The sequence below is a fragment of the Ovis canadensis genome, chromosome 15 (assembly GCF_042477335.2).
Source record: "Ovis canadensis isolate MfBH-ARS-UI-01 breed Bighorn chromosome 15, ARS-UI_OviCan_v2, whole genome shotgun sequence".
Taxonomy (NCBI): domain Eukaryota; kingdom Metazoa; phylum Chordata; class Mammalia; order Artiodactyla; family Bovidae; genus Ovis; species Ovis canadensis.
Window position 1 is genome coordinate 50,481,197 of NC_091259.1, and position 21,592 is coordinate 50,502,788.

The 21,592-nt window shown below is 38.1% G+C and overlaps 1 protein-coding gene and 1 non-coding gene across 5 annotated transcripts in view; one reads left to right on the forward strand and one right to left on the reverse strand.

Moving 5' to 3' along the window:
* Positions 1–21,592, forward strand: part of SBF2 (SET binding factor 2) — a 500,673-nt gene that overhangs the window by 215,938 nt on the left and 263,143 nt on the right. For all 4 annotated transcript variants that reach the window (XM_069554404.1, XM_069554405.1, XM_069554406.1 and 1 more), the window contains exon 3: positions 9,772–9,909. In XM_069554404.1, the coding sequence (XP_069410505.1) occupies positions 9,772–9,909 (138 nt within the window). The remainder of the gene's footprint in view (positions 1–9,771; positions 9,910–21,592) is intronic.
* Positions 20,441–20,512, reverse strand: TRNAW-CCA (transfer RNA tryptophan (anticodon CCA)). The gene has a single exon. It is a non-coding gene; the product is annotated as a tRNA-Trp (tRNA).

Consider the following 21,592-nt stretch of genomic DNA (forward strand, 5'->3'; position numbering starts at 1 on the left):
CAATATACAGCGTTGATGTACTCCTTTCCCAATATGGAACCAGTCCATTGTTCCATGTCCAGTTCTAACTGTTGCTTCTTCACCTGCATACAGATTTCTCAGGAGGCAGGTAAGGTGGTCTGGTATTCCTATCCCTTTGAGAATTTTTCACAGTTTGTTGTAACCCACATAATCAAAGGCCTTGGCGCAGTCAGTGAAGCAAATGTTGATGTTTTTCTGGAATTCTCCTGCTTTTTCTATAGTCCAACAGATGTTGGTAATTTGATCTCTGGTTCCTCTGCCTTTGCTAAATCCAGCTTGAACATCAGGACGTTCTCGATTCACATGCTGTTGAAGCCTAGCTTGGAGAATTTTGAGCTTTACTTGACTAGCGTGTGAGATGAGTACAATTGTGGTAGTCTGAACGTTCTTTGGTATTGCCTTTCTTTGGGATTAGAATGAAAACTGACCTTTTTCAGTCCTGTGGCCACCGCTGAGTTTTCCAAATTTTCTGGCATGTTGAGTGCAGCACTTTCACAGCATCATCTTCCAGGATTTGAAATAGCTCAACTGGAATTCCATCACCTCACTAGCTTTGTTCGTAATGATACTTCCTAAGAGCCACTTGAGTTCAAATTCCAGAATATCCTGCTCTAGAGGCATGATCCCATCATCATTGTTATCTGGGTCATGAAGATCTTTTCTGTAATTGTCCTCCGTGTATTCTTGCCACCTCTTCTTCATATCTTCTTCTTCTGTTAGGTCCATACCATTTATGTCCTTTATTGTGCCCATCTTTGCATTGAAATATTCCCTTGGTGTCTCTAATTCTTGAAGAGATATCTAGTCTTTCCCATTCTATTGTTTTTATCTATTTCTTTGCATTGATCATTGAGGAAGGCTTTCTTATCTCTCCTTGTTATTCTTTGGAACTCTGCATTTAAATGGGTATATCTTTCCTTTTCTCATTTGCCTTTTGCTTCTCTTCTTTTCTCAGCTCTTTGTAAGGCCTCTTCAGACAACCATTTTGCCTTTTTGTATTTCTTCATCTTGGGGATGGTGTTGATTACCACCTCCTGTACAGTGTTACAAACCTCTGTCCATAGTTCTTTAGGCAGTCTTATCTGTCAGATGTTATCTGTTGAATCTACTTGTCATTTGTACCGTATAATTGGATTTGATTTAGGTCATACCTGATTGGTCTAGTGGTTTTCCCTGCTTTCTTCAATCTAAGTCTGAATTTTACAATAAGGAGTTCATGATCTGAGCCACCGTCAGTTCCTGGTCTTGTTTTTGCTGACTATATACTGCTTCTCTGTCTTTTGCTGCAAAGAATATAATCAGTCTGATTTTGCTTTTGACTATCTGGTGATGTTCATGTGCAGAGTCGTCTCTTGTGTTGTTGGAAAAGGGTATTTGCTATGACCAGTGTGTTCTCTTGGCAAAATTCTGTTAGCCTTTGCCCTGCTTCATTTTGTACTCCAAGGCCAAACTTACCTGTAGTCCAGGTATTCTTGACTTCCTACTTCCTTTTGCATTCCAGTCCCCTATGATGAAATGGACTTGTGTGTGTGTGTGTGTGTGTGTGTGTGTGTTCTAGAATGTCTTGAAGGTCTTCACAGAACCATTCAACTTAAGCTTTTTTTGGCATTAGTGGTTGGGGCATAGACTTGGATTACAGTGATGTTAAATGGTTTGCCTTGGAAACGAACAGAGATCATTCTGTCATTTTTGAGATTGCACCCACGTACTGCATTCTGGACTCTTGTTGACTATGAGGGCTACTCCATTTCTTCTAAGGGATTTTTGCGTACGGTAGTAGATATAATGGTCATCTGAACTAAATTCCCCCATTCTGGTCCATTTTAGTTCACAGATTCCTAAAATATTGAAGTTCACTCTTGCCATCTCCTGTTTGACCACTTCCAATTTACTGTGGACTTAACATTCCGTTTTCCTGTGCAATATTGTTCTTTACAGCATCAGACTTTACTTCCATCACCAGTCACATCTACAACTGGGCGCTGTTTTCCCTTTGGCTCAGCCTCTTCATTCTTTCTGGAGTTATTTCTCTACTACTCTTCTCCAGTAGCTTATAGGGCACCTACTGACCTAGGGAGTTCATCTTTCAGTGTCATATCTTTAGAGTACTAGTTCAGTTCAGTTCAGTCGCTCAGTCGTGTCCGATTCTTTGCAACCCCATGATTTGCAGCACACCAGGCCTCCCTGTCCACCACCAACTCCTAGAGTTTACCCAAACTCATGTCCATCGAGTTGGTGATGCCATCCAGCCATCTCATCCTCTGTTGTCCCCTTCTCCTCCTGCCCCAAATCCCTCCCAGCATCAGAGTCTTTTCCAATGAGTCAGCTCTTCACATGAGGTGGCCAAAGTATTGGAGTTTCAGCTTTAGCATCAGTCATTCCAATGAACACCCAGGACTGATCTCCTTTAGAATGGACTGGTTGGATCTCCTTGCAGTTCAGGGGACTCTCAAGAGTCTTCTCCAACACCACACTTCAAAAGCATCAATTCTTCAGCGCTCAGCTTTCTTCACAGTCCAACTCTCACAGCCATACATGACCACTGGAAAAACCATAGCCTTGACTAGACGGACCTTTGTTGGCAAGATAATGTCTCTGCTTTTTAAAATGCTGTCTAGCTGGTCATAACTTTCCTTTCAAGGAGTAAGCATCTTTTAATTTCACGGCTGCAATCACCATCTGCAGTGATTTTGGAGCCCAAAAAAAGCCTGACACTGTTTCCACTGTTCCCCCATCTACTTCCCATGAAGTGATGGGACCAGATGCCATGATCTTCGTTTTCTGAATGTTGAGCTTTAAGCCAACTCTTTCACTCTCCTCTTTCATCAAGAGGCTTTTTAGTTCCTCTTCACTTTCTGCCATAAAGGTGGTGTCATCTGCATATCTGAGGTGATTGATATTTCTCCCGGCCATCTTGATTCCAGCTTGTGCTTCTTCCAGCCCAGCGTTTCTCATGATGTACTCTGCATATGTTAAATAAGCAGGGTAAGAATATACAGCCTTGACGTACTCCTTTTCCTATTTGGAACAAGTCTGTTGTTCCGTGTCCAGTTCTGATGTATAACTGTATAAAACTGTGTAAATCTGTATAAGTAAAGTATAAATCTAGAGTACTAGTGAAAGTGAAGTCGCTCAGTTGTGTCCAACTCTTTGCGAACCCATGGATTGTAGCCTACCAGGCTTCTCCGTCCATGGGATTCTCTAGGCAAGAATACTGGAGTAGATGGGTACTAATATTCGGCCTTAGACGAGGAAACTACGGTTCTGAAAGGGTGAATGAAATGCTGAAACTGCATTAAAGAAGGTAACCTGGCACAAAGAGCTTCTGTACTGTTGAGCTTGTTTCTATTTCTGTTCCATTTCTCCAATACTGTTAACAAGATAAATACTTTTTCATATTTTTAGAGGTAGCTTTACTTTTTAGAGTACTTTTAAATTCATAGCATAAGTGAGCAAAAACTACAAAGAATTCACATATATTCTCATTTCCCAAACATGCAGCTTTCCACAGTATCAGTATCCCCCTCCACAGTGATATATTTATCACAGTTGATGAATGAACTCACATTGATCACGTCATCAGGAACCAAAGCTGTAATTTAACTTAGATTTCACTCTTGGTGTACATCTAAAGATTTTGATGAATACATAATATTATGTATATACAGTTATAGTCTTACACAGAATAGTTTCCCTGCTCTAAAAATCCTCAAAATTCTGCCAGTTATGTCTTCCCTGCCGTAGGTAACTATTAATCTTTTTGCTCTCTATGGCTGTGTATTTTCCAGAATATTATATATTTGGAATCTTATCACATGCAGCCATTTCAGACTACTGTTTTTCACTTAGTAATGTGTATTTGTGTTTCTCCATGTTTTCTCATGGCTTGATAGCTCATTTCTTTATTTTATTTTATTTATTTTTGGCTGTGCTGGGTTTTTGTGGCCACCCAGGCTTTTTTCCTAGTTGTGGCGGGATGGGGGCTACTCCCCAGTTGCAGCATGGGGCTTCTCTTGTGGAGCATGGGCCCTAGGCTATGCAGGCTTCAGTAGTTGCAGCATGTGGCTCAGTGGTTGCAGCACCTGGGCTCTAGTGCACACGCTCAGCAGTTGTGGCACACGGGTTTAGTTGCTCCACAGCATGTGGGATCCTAATGGACCAGGGATTGAACCCATGTCTCCTGCACTGGCAGGCAGATTCTCTACCACTGAGCCACCAGGGAAGCCTGATAGCTCATTTCTTTTTAGTGCAATAAAATATCCCTTCACTCGGATGTGCCTTCACTTACTGAAGGACATCTTGGTTATTTCCATGTTTTGACAGTTTTGAATAAAGCTGCTATAAACATCCATGTGCAGGTTTTGTGTGAATATATATTTTCAACTCCTTTGGGTACATATTTGGCTTTTATGGTAAGAGTATGTTTAATTTTGTGAGAAACTGCCACTCTCTCTTACAATGTGGCAGTACCATTTTACATTCTCACTAGCAATAAGTGAGAGTTCCTGTTGTCCTGTATCTTTGTCAGCATCTGGCATTGTCATTATTTTGTATTTTGGCCATTTTAATAAGTATATGGCAGTGTCTCATTCTTTTAATTTGCAGTCCCTTATGGTCCCATCACTTCATGGGAAATAGATGGGGAAACAGTGGCTGACTTTATTTTTCTAGGCTCCAAAATCACTGCAGGTGGTGACTGCAGCCATGAAATTAAAAGACACTTACTCCTTGGAAGGAAAGTTATGACCAACCTAGAAAGCATATTAAAAAGCAGAGACATTACTTTGTCAACAAAGGTCTGTCTAGTCAAGGCTGTGGTTTTTCCAGTGGTCGTATATGGATGTGAGAGCTGGACTGTAAAGAAAGTTGAGTGCCAAAGAATTGATGCTTTTGAAGTGTGGTGTTGGAGAAGACTCTTGAGTGTCCCTTGGACTGCAGGAAGATCCAACCAGTCCATCCTAAAGGAGATCAACCCTGGATGTTCATTGGAAGGACTGATGTTGAAGCTGAAACTCCAATACTTTGGCCACCTGATGCGAGGCCACCTGATGCGAAGAGCTGACTCATTTGATGCTGGGAAAGATTGAGGGCAGGAGGAGAAGGGGACGACAGAGGATGAGATGGTTGGATGGCATCACCAACTCAATGGACATGGGTTTGAGTGGACTCCGGTTGTTGGTGATGGACAGGGAGGCCTGATGTGCTACAGTTCACAGGGTCGCAAAGAGTCAGACACGACTGAGCGACTGAACTGAACTATGAAGTATGATATTAAACATCTTTCATATGCTTATTTGCCTTCTGTGTATATTTTTTGGAGAGAGATTTATTCAGAAAGAAATTGAAGAAGAACTGAAGAGTTTCTTACTATCCTGTACTGTACTTAGTCGCTCAATCATGTCCGACGCCTTGCGATCCCATGGACTGTAGCCTGGCAGGCTCCTCTGCCCATGGGGATTCTCCAGGCAAGACTACTGTAGTGGGTTTCCATGCCCTCCTCCAGGGGATCATCCTAACCCAGAGATCAAACCAGGTCTCCTGCACTGCAGGCAGATTGTTTTCCAGCTGAGCTACCAGGGAAACCGAGAAGAGTCGCTTGATAGAGGTGAAAGAGGAGAGTGAAAAAGTTGGCTTGAAACTCAGCATTCAGAAGACTAAGGTCATGGCATTTGGTCCCATCAATTGATGGCAAATAGAAGGCGGAGAAAGTGGAAGCAGTGACAGATTTTATTTTCTTGGACTCCGCAATCACTGCAGATGGTGACTGCAGCCATGAAATTGAAAGATGCTTTCTCTTTGGAAGGAAATCTATGAGAAACCTAGGCACTTTGCCGACAAAGGTCTATATAGTCAAAGCTATGGTTTTTCCACCTGTCACGTACAGTTGTGACAGTTGGATCATAAAGAAAGCTGAGTACTGAAGAATTGATGCTTTTGAACTGTGGTGTTATTGAAGACTCTTGAGAGTCCTTTGTACTGCAAGGAGATCAAACCAGTAAATCTTAAAGGAAATCAACCATGAATAGTCATTGGAAGGACCATTGCTGAAGCTCTAATATTTTGGGCACTTGCTACAAAGAGGTAACTCTTTGGAAAAGGCCCCAATGCTAGCAAAGACTGATGGCTATAGGAGAAGAGGGCAACAGCGGATTAGACTGTATCAGTTCAGTTCAGTTCAATTGCTCAGTCGTGTCCGACTCTTTGGGACCCCATGAATCGCAGCACGCCAGGCCTCCCTGTCCATCACCGACTCCCAGAGTTCACTCAGACTCACGTCCATCGAGTCCGTGATGCCATCCAGCCATCTCATCCTCGGTCATCCCCTTCTCCTCCTGCCCTCAATCGTTCCCAGCATCAGAGTCTTTTCCAGTGAGTCAACTCTTCGCATGAGGTGGCCAAAGTACTGGAGTTTCAGCTTTAGCATCATTCCTTCCAAAGAAATCCCAGGGCTGATCTCCTTCAGAATGGATTAGATGGCATCATTGACTCAGTAGACATGAATTTGAGCAAACTCCAGGAGATAGTGCAGGACAGAGGAGCCTGGCATACTGCAATCCATGGGGTCGCAAAGAGTTGGACATGGCTTAGCAACTGAGCAACAATAATCTTATTCAGATCTTTTGCTATCTTTTAAATTGAGTTGTTCACTTTCTTATTATTTAGGTTTAAAATCTCTTTTGTATATTTTGGATGATAATACATTATCAGATATGTGTTTTGCAAATATTTTCTCCTAGTCCTTAGTTCATCTTCTCATTTTCTTGACAGTGTCTTTCGCAGAGCAGAAGTTTTGAATTTTAATGAAATTTGACTTATTGACTCTTTCTTTCCTGGTTTATAATTTTGGGGTTGTATCAGAAAAGTCATTCCCGAAACAAATATTGTCTTTGTTTTTCTTATATCAGTCATCCTCTAGATATTTTATAGTTTTATATCTTACATTTAGATGTATGGTCCACTCTGAGTTTATTTTTGTGAAGGGTGCAAGGTCTGGGTCTAGATTTACTTTCTTGTATATGAATATTTTGTTGGTCTAGCACCATTTGTAAAAACACTGTCTTTTCTCCACTCTGATGTGTTTGCTCTTTTGTCAAACTTCAGTTGATTGTATTCACGTGGTTTGTTCCTGGGCTCAGTGTCCTTCTTAACTGATCGATTTATATCTTCATTCACCAGTACCACACTATCCTGATGACTGTAGCTATATAGTAAGTCTTGAAGTCAGATAGTGTCACTCTCCCAACTTTGTTCTCCTTGGATTTTAAGTTGGCTATACTGGGTCTTTTTCCTCTCCACCATCAACTTTAACATTAGTTTGTCAATATCCATAAATAACTTGCTGGGTTTTTGGGGGGACTGCATTGAATCTATAAATCAAGGTGGGAAGAATTGAAACTTGAGTATATTGTTTCTTACTATTGATGAACATTGAAATCACTCTATTTTTTAATTTCCTTCATCAATGTTTTATAATTTTTGTATAGATATTATACATAGTTTATTAGGTTTATACCTAAGTATTTCATTTTGAGGGTGCTAATATATGAAGATGGTATTGTGTTTTTAATATCAAATGATGCTTGATCATTGTTGGTATATATAGGAGACTTGACTTTTGTTTTTTAACCTTGTATCCTGGAACCTTGCTGTAATTGCTTATTACTTTCAGGTTTTCTACAGAGACAGTCGTGTCATTTGGGAGTAGAAAGACAGTTATACTTATTCCTTCTTAATCTGTAAACCTTTTATTTCCTTTTTTTTTTTTTTGACTCATTGTATGAGCTAAGACTTTCAATATAATTTAGAAAAGTAGTGGTAAGAAGTGACATCCTTGTTCCTAATCTTAGCTAGAAAGCATCTAGTTTCTTAACATTAAGTATATTGTTAGCTGTAGTTTTTTTGTAAGTATTTTCTAACAAATTAAGGAACCTCCCCTCTATCCTTACTTTGCTGAGAGTTTCTATTGTGAATTGGTATTTGATTTCCTCAAATTCCTTTTTTGCATTTACTGATAACTTGTTTAGCTTCTTCATGTGATTAATTGATTTTCAAATGTTGAACCAGCTCTGCATACCCAAAATGAATCTTATTTTGTCATGGTGTGTAATCATTTTCATATGTTGGTATTTTCAATTTGCAGATATTTTGTTGAAGCTTTTTGCAACTGTGTTCATGAGAGATTTGTGGTGGTGGTTTAGTCGCTAAGTCGTGTCTGACTCTTGCAACCCCATTGACTATAGGCTGCCAGGCTCCTCTCTCCATGGGATTCTCTAGGCAAGAATAGTGGAGTGGGTTGCCATTTCCTTCTCCAGGGGATCTTCCCAACCTAGGGATTGAACCCAGGTCTCCTGCATTGCATGCAGATTCTTACCAACTGAGCTGCAAGGGAAGCTCAGTAATATGTACTTTAATTGTAATTTTTTTTTCTGGTTTTAGTATTAGGGTAATGCTGGCTTTATGGAATGAGTCAGGAAGTATTTCTTGTGCTTCAGTCTTACGGAAGAGATTATAGAGGATGTTTTAGTTTTGTCCTTCAATATTTGGTAAAATTCACCAATGAACCCTTTGGGACCTGATACTTTGTATTTTGAAAGATTATTAATTGTTGATTCAAATTCTTTAATAGATCTAGGTGTAGTCACATTGTCTATTTCTTGGTGAATTTTATCAGATTATGTCTTTCAAGAAACTGATTTTATCTAGATTATCAAATTTGTGGACATAGACTTATGCATAGTATTCCTTTATTATCTTTTTAATGTCTATAGTAATATGTCATCTTTCATTTTTGATGTTAATAATCTGTATCTTTTATTTTTAGTTTGTCTGGCTAGAGGCTTGTTGACTTTAATGTTCTTTTTGAAGAACTAGCTTTAGATTTTGTTGCTTTTCTCTATTGATTTCCTATTATAGATTTCATTAACTTCTGATCTAATTTTATTATTTCTTTTCTTCTGCTTACTTTGGATTTAATTTGTTCTTCTTATCCTAGTTTCCTTAAAGTTAGATTATTTATTTTAGATTTTCATCTTTTCTAATATATGAATTCACTGCTATAAAATTCCCTCTAAGCATTGGTTTTCCTGAATCCCACAAATGTTATATTTTCATTTAGTTAAAAATATTTGAAATTTTCTTTTGAGATTCTTAGATGTGTCTTGTTTAATCTCCAAGTATTTGGGGATTTTCCAGTTATTTTTCTGTAACTGACTTTTAGTTTAATTTTACTGTGGTCTGAGAACATGCTTTATATGAACTTTATCCTTTTAAATAAATTAAGATGTATTTTATAGCCCAGAATGTGATCTGTCTTGATGAACAAAGTCTGTTTTTCTGAATTGAAGTCTTAGATTAATGATGAAATTTTGAAATAATTCTATTTTCCATCCATGGTAGGTACTGAGTACTTTTATCTTCAGCTTGCCTCATGATTTGCTCTAATAACACAAAACTTTTCATCTCAGTACTTTGTTCCTACATCCTGGCATCCTAGGATGCCAACTTAGGTCTCAGAATGTGTGACATCTCTGGAAAAATCTAGGCTGTCTTCTTAAAATGCGTATGCACATTAGTGAAGGTATGCTAACGTTATGAATTTGTGATTGATTTTAAAAAATAATGGCTGAAGTGAAATATCTGAAAATTTTTTGTAAATGGGAAAGCATTGAACATTTTTTAAAGATTTATAAATATTAAATTTACCTTATACTTTTAAGATGTAACAGTTTTATTTTTTTCTATCTGATTTAGTTTTGTCAGCCTGGCGGATGGCAGCTGTCCAGAGAGAGGAAGCAGCCAACGTTTTTTGTGGTGGTCCTGACAGATATTGACTCAGATCGACATTACTGCTCCTGCCTAACCTTTTATGAAGCAGAGATCAATCTTCAGGTGCAATAACTTTTCTAGCCAAATTATAGCCAAAGGGCACCTTTTAAGGAGTCTTTTTATTATGCTATATTTGTTTTTGTTAGAACTGCAAGTTTGAGTTCTGTGATTTAAAAAGGCTTTAAAAAGGCTGAGGTACTGTATTATTGAAGAGAGCAAAATGATAAAGTAATTGTCTAAGATTAAGTGTTCTTCTTTAAAATATTATTCACACTCTGCATATTTCTAAGAATAGCACATCTGCAAATTGGTTGATAAGAAGATTTGTATCTGCTCATGGTGAAGCTGTGGTTTGTCTCTTTTAGTCCTTCTCCTGAGGTAGCTTTCACAGAATATAGAGCATTTAATCAGAATGTTTATAAATCACTTATCATAATGCTTGATATTATTTTTTAAGCACTGAAGTAACTGTTAACTCATTATTATTGGTGGTGGTATTATCAAAATGATGGTATTGAAATTATTAAGCTAGAACTATAGAAATTAAAAGTACTGGTCTTTCAGAGTATTAGTTGGGGTTCTCTCTGTTTCAGATAACTAAATACTGCCTCTAATTTATTCAGAAAAGATATTATGGGAAAGTATTGCTCCTTTGTAGAGCATTTTCCAGGCAAGAATACTGGAGTGAGTTGCCATTTCCTTCTCCAGGGGATCTTCCTGACTCAGGGATTGAACCCAGGTCTCCAGCATCATGAGCAGATTCTTTACTGTCTGCTGCTGCTGCTGCTGCTGCTAGGTCGCTTCAGTCGTGTCCGACTCTGTGCGACCCCATAGACGGCAGCCCACCAGGCTCCCCCGTCCCTGGGATTCTACTGTCTAAACCACCACTATAACCTTCATAATAATTGCACCTAAAAAATAAATCCTTTCTCCCACGTGTAGCCTCTGTCATGTGTTGGGGACTCCTGCTTTAAGTATCATATGGGTTGTTTCCTTGTGTAAGTCAGATTGCATACAGATTCCCCCCCCCCCCAACTCCTCACAAAGGAATCAGAGAAACTCTTTTGTTATTTGTTAATTTGTTGTGCACAAAGTAAGTGTCTGTAGTATGAGAAGGAAACTATAAAAACAGTTTGCAGGATGTTGAGGGAGCCAATTTGCATTATTTGCTGTGCTTTCTGAAGTAGCCTCACAAAGGAGCATTTGTTATTTTTGCTATTTTAATTAAATGCCATGGTCTGAATGTTCTTGATGCAGAAATTTCACTTTTATCTACAAGAGTAAACAAACCAACTTTCATGGTACTGACTTACATTATCCAAGTTCATTAGAGCAATGTATTAAAACTAGTATGCTGGTTTTTAATTTATAGTGATAAGTTAAAAGTTTATATAGAACAAAATATATGTTATCAGCATACTTTCTCCTTATTGTCAGATCTTTGTGGGAAGCCATGTCAAAATCAGATTCATTTTGATTGTGGAATCAAACAAAGGAATTTTTCATGTCAGAGATTTAATACCTGCCAGATTAACACAGCCAATTGTTTGTGTAACTGACCCCTTAAACAACATGGGCTTAAACTGCACAGGTCCACTTATACATGGATTTTTTTTTCAGTAAATATATACTATAGTACTGCTCGATCCCTGGTTGGTTGAATATGTGGATGCAGAACACCAACTGTGAAGGTAATGTGTGGATTTTCAACTGCACAGAGAAATCAGCATCTCTGAATCCTGCATTGTTCAGGGCCAACTGTTTTTTAAATTAATAATTATCTGTATAGTCAAGACTATAGTTTTTCCAATAGTCATGTACAGATGTGAGAATTGGACCATAAAGAAGGCTGAGTGCTTTCCAACTGCAGTGTTGGAAAAGACTCTTGAGAGTCCCTTGGACAGCAAGAAGATCAAACCAGTCAATCCTGAAGGAGATCAACCCTGAATATTCTTTGGAATATTGATGCTGAAGCTGAAGCTCCAGTACTTTGGCCACCTGATACGAAGAGCTGACTCATTGGAAAAGACCTTGATGCTGGGAAAGATTGAAGGCAGGCAGTAAAGGGGTCAACAGAGGATGAGATTGTTGGATGGCATCATTGACTCAATGGACATAAGGTCTAGCAAACTCCAGGAGATAGTGAAGGAAAGGGAAGCCTGGCATATTGCAGTTCATAGCATCACAAAGAGTCATACACAACTGAGCAACTAAACAACAACAACAAGCTGTCAGTGCAGACAGAAAACTTAAATGTCTATGATTCTAATCATTTCTGTCCTAGATAGCATTCGAGTGGGTGTTGTCAACAGTTAGTTGATTCACTTCCCATTTTGATCAATTCATTCTGATGAGAAAGACTGTTCTCTAGTTGAGAGCCTCACTGTCTCTTTGAAGGGACCTTTCATTTACCTGTTGATATTTTGAATATAAGTTCTGAGAATGCAATATTTTCTTTTATTTCCATATTCCTGAGGGTGCCTCTGTACAACTCCCTAGAATTATCTAATAAAACTGATTGTTTTGGTTCTTCTTCCTCTCTCCATCATTACGAACCCCTTTCACCTCGAATAAACTCACAGACAAGTGATACATTAAGACAGTGTAACAGGATTCCAGTTCAAGGTGGCAGGCAACCCACTCCTATGGACAAACTGAATCCACGGCTACACACAGAGCAGTTTCAGCTGAAGGAAATCCAGAAACTAGCTGAGCAATTCCTGTATATCAGGCTAATGAGAATATACCCATACTGAAGTGAGTAAAAAAGGCTGAGATGCAGTCTCACCGAGACATGCAATCGGGAAGAAACTTACAACTCCAAGCTCCTCCCCTGACGTGCCAAGAGTTTGGACCCAACATTTACCTCCCATTTTTTTAGACTTCCACCTGAGATATGGACCCCAAAAACACCAGCTCTGAAAGACAGTGGGGCTTTTTGTTCATGAGACCCACCAGAGTATAACAAGGAGAGTTATTAATGGATTTTCAAGGATTTGCTGTGGCTCAGCATGGAGGAAACAAAGAGAAACTCATCTCTCAGTCTTTGCTTGAAAAAATCCTGTGTGCATACTTTAAAAGCTACTGCCTTTCGCATTCTAACATGTATACTGTCATGTAAGAATTGAATCGCCAGTCTATGTCTGACGCAGGATACAGCATGCTTGGGGCTGGTGCATGGGGATGACCCAGAGAGATGTTATGGGGAGGGAGGTGGGAGTGGGGTTCATGTTTGGGAACACATGTAAGAATTAAAGATTTTAAAATTATAAAAAAAAATAGAACTACTAAATAAATCAAAAAAATCCCCCCTAAAAAAAATTAAATAAATAAAAATAAAAGCTACTGCCTAAGGGTCAAGACTTATGAGATAACATCAAGCAAACCAACATTTGCATCATATAGGGATTCTAGGAGAAGAAAAGAGAGTGAAAGGGGGAAGAAAACTTAGAAGAAGAAATAATGGGTGAAAACTTTCCTAATCTTTGGAAAGAAACAGACATTCAGATCTAGAAGCCCAGAGATTTCCAAATACAATGAATCCAAAGAGACCAACACCAAGGTACATTATAATTAGTGTTAAAAGTTAAAGACAAAGAGAGAATCTTAAAAGCAGCAAGAAAAAAATAACTTGATCATAAAAGGGAACCCTGATAAGAAGATGAACAGATTTCTTCAGCAGAGACTTTGCATACCAGAGAGAAGTGGCAAGATTTATTTAAATTCCTGAGGAAAAAAAAAACCTGTCAACCAAAAAGATTTCACCTGGAAAGTTGTCCTTAAGAATTGAAGGAAAGAGTTTTGCAGACTAGCAAAAGCTAAAGAAGCTAATCACCACTAAACTGGCCTTGTAGGAAAGGTTAAAGGAATTTCTTTAATCTGAAATGAAAAGGTGCTAATTAGTAATAGGAAAACATGTGAAAGTATAAATCTCACTTGTAATGGTAAATGTTATATGTAGTAAAATAAAGATGAAGAATTATGAAACTGCAGGGAAACAGTTAACAAAATGACAGTAGTAAATACATAATAATCAGTAATTACTTTAAATGTAAAATGACTAAATTTCCAATTCAAAGATGTAGCATAGCTGAATGGATTTTAGGGGGAAAAAAACAAACCAACCAACCCACAAAACAGAACAACCTGAAACAAAACTCACTTCACTTTTAAAAACATACATTGGCTGAAAATGAAGGGGAGAAAAAGATACCTCATGCAAATGGAAATCAAAAGAAAGCTGGGGTAGCTGTACTTAATATAAGAAAAAAATGACTTTGAACAAAAAACTGTAAGAAGAAACAAGGAAGGTCATTGTATAATGATAAAAATAGCTCATCAGAGAGAGAATATTTATAAATATTTATGCATCTGTTGATATTATTAGAGCACCTAAATGAATAGAGCAAATCTGAAGATAAAAATTGATGACAATACAATAGTAGTAGAAGATTTAAGTACCCCATATTCAACAGTGGAGAGATCATTCAAACAGAAGATCAATAAGGAAAACTGGATTTAAACAGTATGTTAGACGAGATGCGCTTAACAAACATTATGTGTGTGTTCAGTCACCCAGTCATGTCTGATTCTTTGCCACCCCATGAATTCCACCAGGCTTCTCTGTCAATGGAATTTTCTGGGCAAGAATACTGGAGCAAGTGGCCATATCCTACTCCAGGGATTTTCTCTACCCAGGGACTGAACCCTCAGCTCTCGCGCCTCCTGCATCGGTGGCAGATTCTTTACCACTGTGCCACCTGGGAAGCACCAACAGACATATGGAGAACCTTCCGTACGATAGCAGCTGAACACACATACTTCTGAAGCATACATTCAACATTCCCTAGGATAGATAATATGGTAGACCACAAATGAAGTCAGTACATTTAAGATTAAAATCATATTAAGCTTCTTTTCCAACCACAGAAGTGTAGAATTAGAAGTCAGTTACAAGAAGAGGACTGGAAAATTTACACCTATGTAGAAGTCGGACATGACTGAGCAACTTCACTTTCACTTTTCACTTTCATGCATTGGAGAAGGAAATGGCAACCCACTCCAGTGTTCTTGCCTGAAGAATCCCAGGGACAGGGGAGCCTGGTGGGTTACCGTCTATGGGGTTGCCGTCTATGGAGTCGCACAGTCGGACACGACTGAAGTGACTTAGCAGCAGCAGCAGCAGCAGAGGTTAAATAATACACTACTGAGTGGGTCAAAAAATACACTAAAGAAGAATTTTAAAAACCTTGAGACAAATGAAAATGAAGATACAACATACCAAAATTTATTAACAAAAGGGGGGAAATTTAGAGTGATTATAGTAATTAACACCTACATTAAGGAAAGAGCAAAACCTCAAATAAGCAAATTAAGTTTACACTGTAAGGAGCTAGCAGATGCCGAAACTAAGCCCAAAACTAATAGAATGAAGGAAATAACAAAGATCAGAGTGGAAATAAATGAAACAGTAAGCTCTTTAAAAGAGGTAAACACTTGGGGATAGACTCCTTAACAAAGTTCTTGCCAGTGACTTGGATTTTTTTGTTGTTGCTTAGCAGAAGTAAGTAATAATCGGGGAAATGGAAATCAATAACATAATGAAATATCACCTCATACATAATGCAATATCACCTAACATTGCCAACTGTTAAAATGGCAATTATCAAAGAGATAAGAGACAACAAACGTATACAAGACTGTAGAGAAAAGGGAACCCTTGTGAACTGTGGGTGGAAATGTGAATTGGTGGGAAATACTATGGAAAATGAAAATAGAAATTCCTCAAAAAATTAAAAATAGAACTGCCTTATAATCCAGCAGTACCACTTCTGAGTATATATCCAAAGGAAATGAAAATAGGGTATGGAAGAGATATCTGCTTCCCATGTTCACTGCAGCATTATTCACAATAGCCAAGATATACAGGAACAAGCTAAGAGTCCATCAACAGTTAAATGGATTAAGATGTTTATTACCATAAATATCAATTATCTTTCATAGACCCCGCTCTCCTTCCCCTACTCCACTCCATCTTTCTCCTTAGACACACACACATTTTTCTGAACTATTTGAGACAAGTTAGTGTGTTTCATTTCTCTTTGCCCTAAAGTATTCAGTGTGTATTTCATGAGTTAGTTGTTTTTTTTTTTTCTAACATAAACATGGTATGGTTATCAGTATCAGAAAACTGACATCGGTAATACACCTTTATCTCCTCTACCATCCATATTCAGTTTTGTCATTTGACCTAATGTTCTTTATGCCCTTCCCACTGTCTTTTTTTGGTCCTCCAGTATAGGATGTAGTTTAAAAAAATCATGTGTTGCATTTAATTATCATTTTTCTTTCGTCTGTTTTCATCTGAAATAGTTGCTCAGCCTTTGGCATCTTCAAATAGTGCAGGTCCGAATGCCTCTTTTAAATAGAACTCTTAATATTTTTTGTTTTTCTGATATCTCTCACTTTAGATTCAGGTTATCCATCAGTAGTTGGAATACTACCAGCATTTGGAATACCAAGTGTATGTCCTTCTAAGGGCACATATCTGGAAATACACAATGTCTGTCTACTACCAGCCTGCCCTACTGATGTTCTTTTTGAGTACCTGGCCTGGTGATTGTCAGATATCTCCATTGTATACTTGCTTGTTTTTTTTTTTTTCTTCTTCTTGCAACTAATAAGCTGTGTGTGGTAAGATACTTTAAGACTGTAAATATTCTGTAACTCATTAATTATCCCTCTACCGTCCCACCAGATTTGATGATTCTTGCCTATGCCAATTCTTAGTATGATGGTTGCAAAATGACCATTTTCCAACTATGCACACCCTCTACCTGTACCTTTACCAGTCAGCAGTTGACATTTTTCTTCTGTCTTGTCTCTCTGTGTGAGATATAGTCTCATGTATTCTAGTTTCTTTTTTCTTCAATAGTATATAATTAATGGTTGTCTCTGTTGTGATACATAGATTGTCTAAGATTTGACCAGTGATTACCCCATCAGAATGGTTCCTGTGTTGTCTTGTTAAAACCCCATCACAGTGTTTTTTAAAGCATTTTTAAAATTTCTGTCATAACAAGGTGTTCCAGGATCACCTTTTTCCTTCCCTGCTCCAGTCGTTAAATCAGCCAGTACTTCAAGTACTGGCTCATTTGAGTTATCAGTTCAGTTCAGTTCAGTCGCTCAGTCGTGTCCGACTCTTTGTGACCCCATGAATTGCAGCACGCCAGGTCTCCCTGCCCATCACCAACTCCCGGAGTTCATTCAGACTCGCATCCATCGAGTCGGTGATGCCATCCAGCCATCTCATCCTCTGTCATCCCCTTCCCCTCCTGCCCCCAGTCCCTCCCAGCATCAGAGTCTTTTCCAATGAGTCAACTCTTCGCATGACGTGGCCAAAGTACTGGAGTTTCAGCTTTAGCATCATTCCTTCCAAAGAAATCCCAGGACTGATCTCCTTCAGAATGGACTGATTTGATCTCCTTGCAGTCCAACGGACTCTCAAGAGGCTTCTCCAACACCACAGTTCAAAAGCATCAATTCTTCAATGTTCAGCCTTCTTCACAGTCCAACTCTCACATCCATACATGACCACAGGAAAAACCATAGCCTTGACTAGATGGACCTTAGTCAGCAAAGTAATGTCTCTGCTTTTGAATATGCTATCTAGGTTAGTCATAACTTTTCTTCCAAGGAGTGTCTTTTAATTTCATGGCTGCAATCACCATCTGCAGTGATTTTGGAGCCCAAAACAATAAAGTCTGACACTGTTTCCCCATCTATTTCCCATGAAGTGAAGGGACCAGATGCCATGATCTTCGTTTTCTGAATGTTGAGCTTTAAGCCAACTTTTTCACTCTCCACTTTCACTAAATAATATTAAAAACCAAGATCAATGTTCTCATATATTTAGAATTAACACTTGAAAATTATTTTTCTTTTTAGCTTGGATATTTTCCTATTTGCCACTTTAACTGGACCAAAGCATTGTAATTTATTTAGTAGTCACAATTACCTTACAGAAAGTTAGAGTCTGATTCGAGTTTAAGTTATAAGAGTTCTAGCTCCTATATAAGTTCACCTAGGTAGTAGATGCTAGCCAGAATTATATAACAGCTTTTCTGTGTGAAGAATAGAGAGATAATATCTTTTGGAATTGGTCAAAAAAAAAAATGGTAAAAACAATGAGGTAATATTTGAAAAAGATAATATTAAAGTCCAGATGATGTTCCTTTCTGGGTCATCATTAATGTTGTTCCCATTTTTAATGTGAACAGTGAACTATGTCCTTTTTAAAAAATGTGTTTTTCTTTTATTTTTGGATCGTATCATCAGTTCAAAAATAGATCTTTTAATTCTCATTTGGTGTGAATTACTTCATACCAAATATACTATGACACATTATTTGGAAGTCTAAAGAAGAGGAACTTAGGGACACAAACCATCCAAAATATAATTGTGCAACTTAAAAAATGTTGGCTCTTATCTTTCTAAATTACAGTAACACTGTCAAAAAACACAAGCAAAAGTTTGGCATTAAATTTTTGATAACATATTCCCAGAATTATCCAGTTAGGCAATGTGATTATAAAATTTTTTAAGTAATCAGTAAAATATGATAGATGTGAGGTGCTTTATTATATGACTTACCCTAAAAAAGATGGTCCTCTCTAAATTTTTTGAACTTCCCAGGTGGCACTGGTAAAGAACCCACCTGCCAGTGCAAGAGATTTAAGAGACATGGGTTTGATCCCTGGATCGAGAAGATCCCCTGAAGATGAAAATGGCAACCCATTCCAGTATTCTTGCCTGGAGAATCCCATGGACAGAGAAGTCTGGTGGGCTATATAGTCCATAGGCTTGCATAGAGTTGGACAAGACTGAAGCAACTTAGGATGTATATCATTTTAGAATCTTTTAATGAGTCTATAAGTGTGTTTATGAACCAATAATAATGCAGTTCAAACTAAAGACATTTTGGTATGTCAGCAACCAAGTGTGATCAAAGGAGTAAAACGAATAAATGTACTTTAGAATAACATTGACACATAGGAGATGCATAATGAAGATTTTATTTTCTTTGTTTTTTAGATGGGAAATTTTTTTAAATACAAAATTTAAGTGAGTAGTATATAAACCCCATTACACTTGACCCAGCTTTAAAAATTATCAGAATTTTGTCAGTCTTTTAAAATTTAAATCCTTTTTTTTTTTTTAATAGGGAGAGACATTTTAAAGCAAACCCCGGACACCATAATTTACTTGCAAATATTTTAGTGTGTGCTTGCAGCATGCATGCTTAGTCCCTCAGTTATGTCTGACTCTTTGCGACCCCATGGACTGTAACTTGCCATGCTCCTCTTTCCATGGGTTTTCCAGGCAAGAATACTGGAATGGGTAGCCTTTTCCTTCTCCAGGGGATCTTCCCAACCCAGGGATCAAACCTGGGTCTCATGCATTAGCAGTTAGATTCTTTACCATCTGGACCACCAGGGAAGCCCCAGATATTTTAGTATATATCTCTAACAGATAAAGATTTTTTTTTACATTACCAATCTGCCATTATAATACTTAAAAAATTAATTACAATGAATAATCCCTTAATATTCTCTAATATCTAACTTACATATTTCTAAATTTAAAAATTTGTCTCGAAAATGTCTTGACTTATTCAGTCAAATTCTGCACATTATATTTGGTTGATATTTCTTCAGTTATTTTTCTGTAACAGGCCCTCTTTCACAGGTAGTAGAGAAATTGGGTCATTTGGTCTATGGAAATTTCTGTATTCTGGATTGGGCTGATTAATTATCCATATTATTTTTTACCTCTGTTCTCCATTATATCTCTATTTTCCATAGTTTCCTTAAAGTAATATTTAGATCTAGAGGCTTGATTGGATTCACATTCAATTTTTAAATCACGACCACTTCAAAGATTGTACTGTACTTCCTATTGCATCTCCTCAAGATAAACTTAACTTCTGGTTGTTCTACTTTTAGTATTGTTAGGATTGATTTGTGGGTTTGGGATAGTGCCAGCCTTGACTTAGTAGTTTGGGATCTATTGATGATCTTTGCCTAAATACATTATTTAAGTAAGAATTGCAAAAGGTAAATTCTTCCTTCTATTATTCTTTCTGTGTTTATTAACTGAATTTCAGTTATTAAATAGAACTTTCATTGACTACAGTTAGATTGGTAATACTAGAACAGGTAGCCTTTCCCTTCTCCAGGGGATCTTCCCAACCTGAGTATCAAATCCAGATCTCCTGCAAGGCAGGCGGATTCTTTACCAGCTGAGCCACAAGGGAAGCCCAAGAATACTGGAATGGGTAGCGTATCTCTTCTCCAATGGATCTTCCCGACCCAGGAATAGAACCAAGATCTCTTGCATTGCAGGTGGATTCTGTACTAGATGAGCTATCAGGGAAGCCCTTTAGCCATCTTTGAGAAGTGAGAAGAAGTGAAGTCGCTCAGTCATGTCCAACTCTTTGCGACCCCATGGAGTGTAGTCTACCAGGCTTCTCCGTCCATGGGATTCTCCAGGCAAGAATACTGGAATGGGTTACCATTTCGTCCTCCAGGGGATCTTCCCAACCCAGGGATCAAACCTGGGTCTCCTGCATTGGAGGCAGACGCTTTAACCTCTGAGCCACCAGGGAAGCAGTGACTAATTAAAAATTATAAACTTACGGATTTTTGTATGTTTAAATCAGTCAATCGTGATTTTTATTTATTTTGATTCTGTTAGTCTTTGATAGATTCTTTACTTTTGTACTAAGATGAATAGGCTAATTTTGTACGTTTTTGTGACTCAAAATTAGAATGTCATTTCTCCAGGGAGTTCTGGTTTCCTTTACTGGAAAATAGTATTTAATAAATTTTTGATTGTATAAATGAATTATTTACACTCATAATGCTTAGCACAGTGTCTGGCATATAGAATATATGTTACAGTTATTATTTTCTTTTATATTCTCATATTGGTTAGCTTAAAACTGCATGATCTCTGGGCTTCCCAGTTTGCACTACAGGTAAAGAACCCATCTGCCAATGCAGGACACCTAAGAGATGCGGGTTCGATCCCTGGGTAGTAAAGATCCCCTGGAGGAGGAAATGGCAGCCCATTCCAGTACTTGTGCCTGGAGAATCCCATGGACAGAGGAGTCTACAGTCCATAGGGTTGCAAAAAGTTGGACATAACTGATCCCTGCATCAGCAATATCAGTACCACTAGGTAACTTGTTAGAAATGTAAATTCTTGGATTCTACCTCAGACCTACTGAATCAGAAATTTTAGGGGTAGGACTCAAAAATTGGTTTTAGCAAGCTCTCAGTGATCCTGTTGTGCACTAAAGTTACAGAACCACTGGTCTAGAGTAGAAGTTCCTAACTCATGGTGAGAATGGGCCACAGGCATGCTGAATATTTTCTTAGGGCAGCTGTAAAGTGCCTTAAATTGAAGAAAGTAGGGAAAACTGCTAGACCATTCAGGTATGACCTAAATCAAATCCCTTATGATTATACAGTGGAAGTGAGAAATAGATTTAAGGGACTAGATCTGATAGACAGAGTGCCTGATGAACTATGGACGGAGGTTTGTGACACTGTACAGGAGATAGGGATCAAGACCATCCCCATGGAAAAGAAATGCAGAAAAGCAAAATGGCTGTCTGAGGAGGCCTTACAAATAGCTGTGAAAAGAAGAGAGGCAAAAAACAAAGGAGAGAAGAAAGATATAA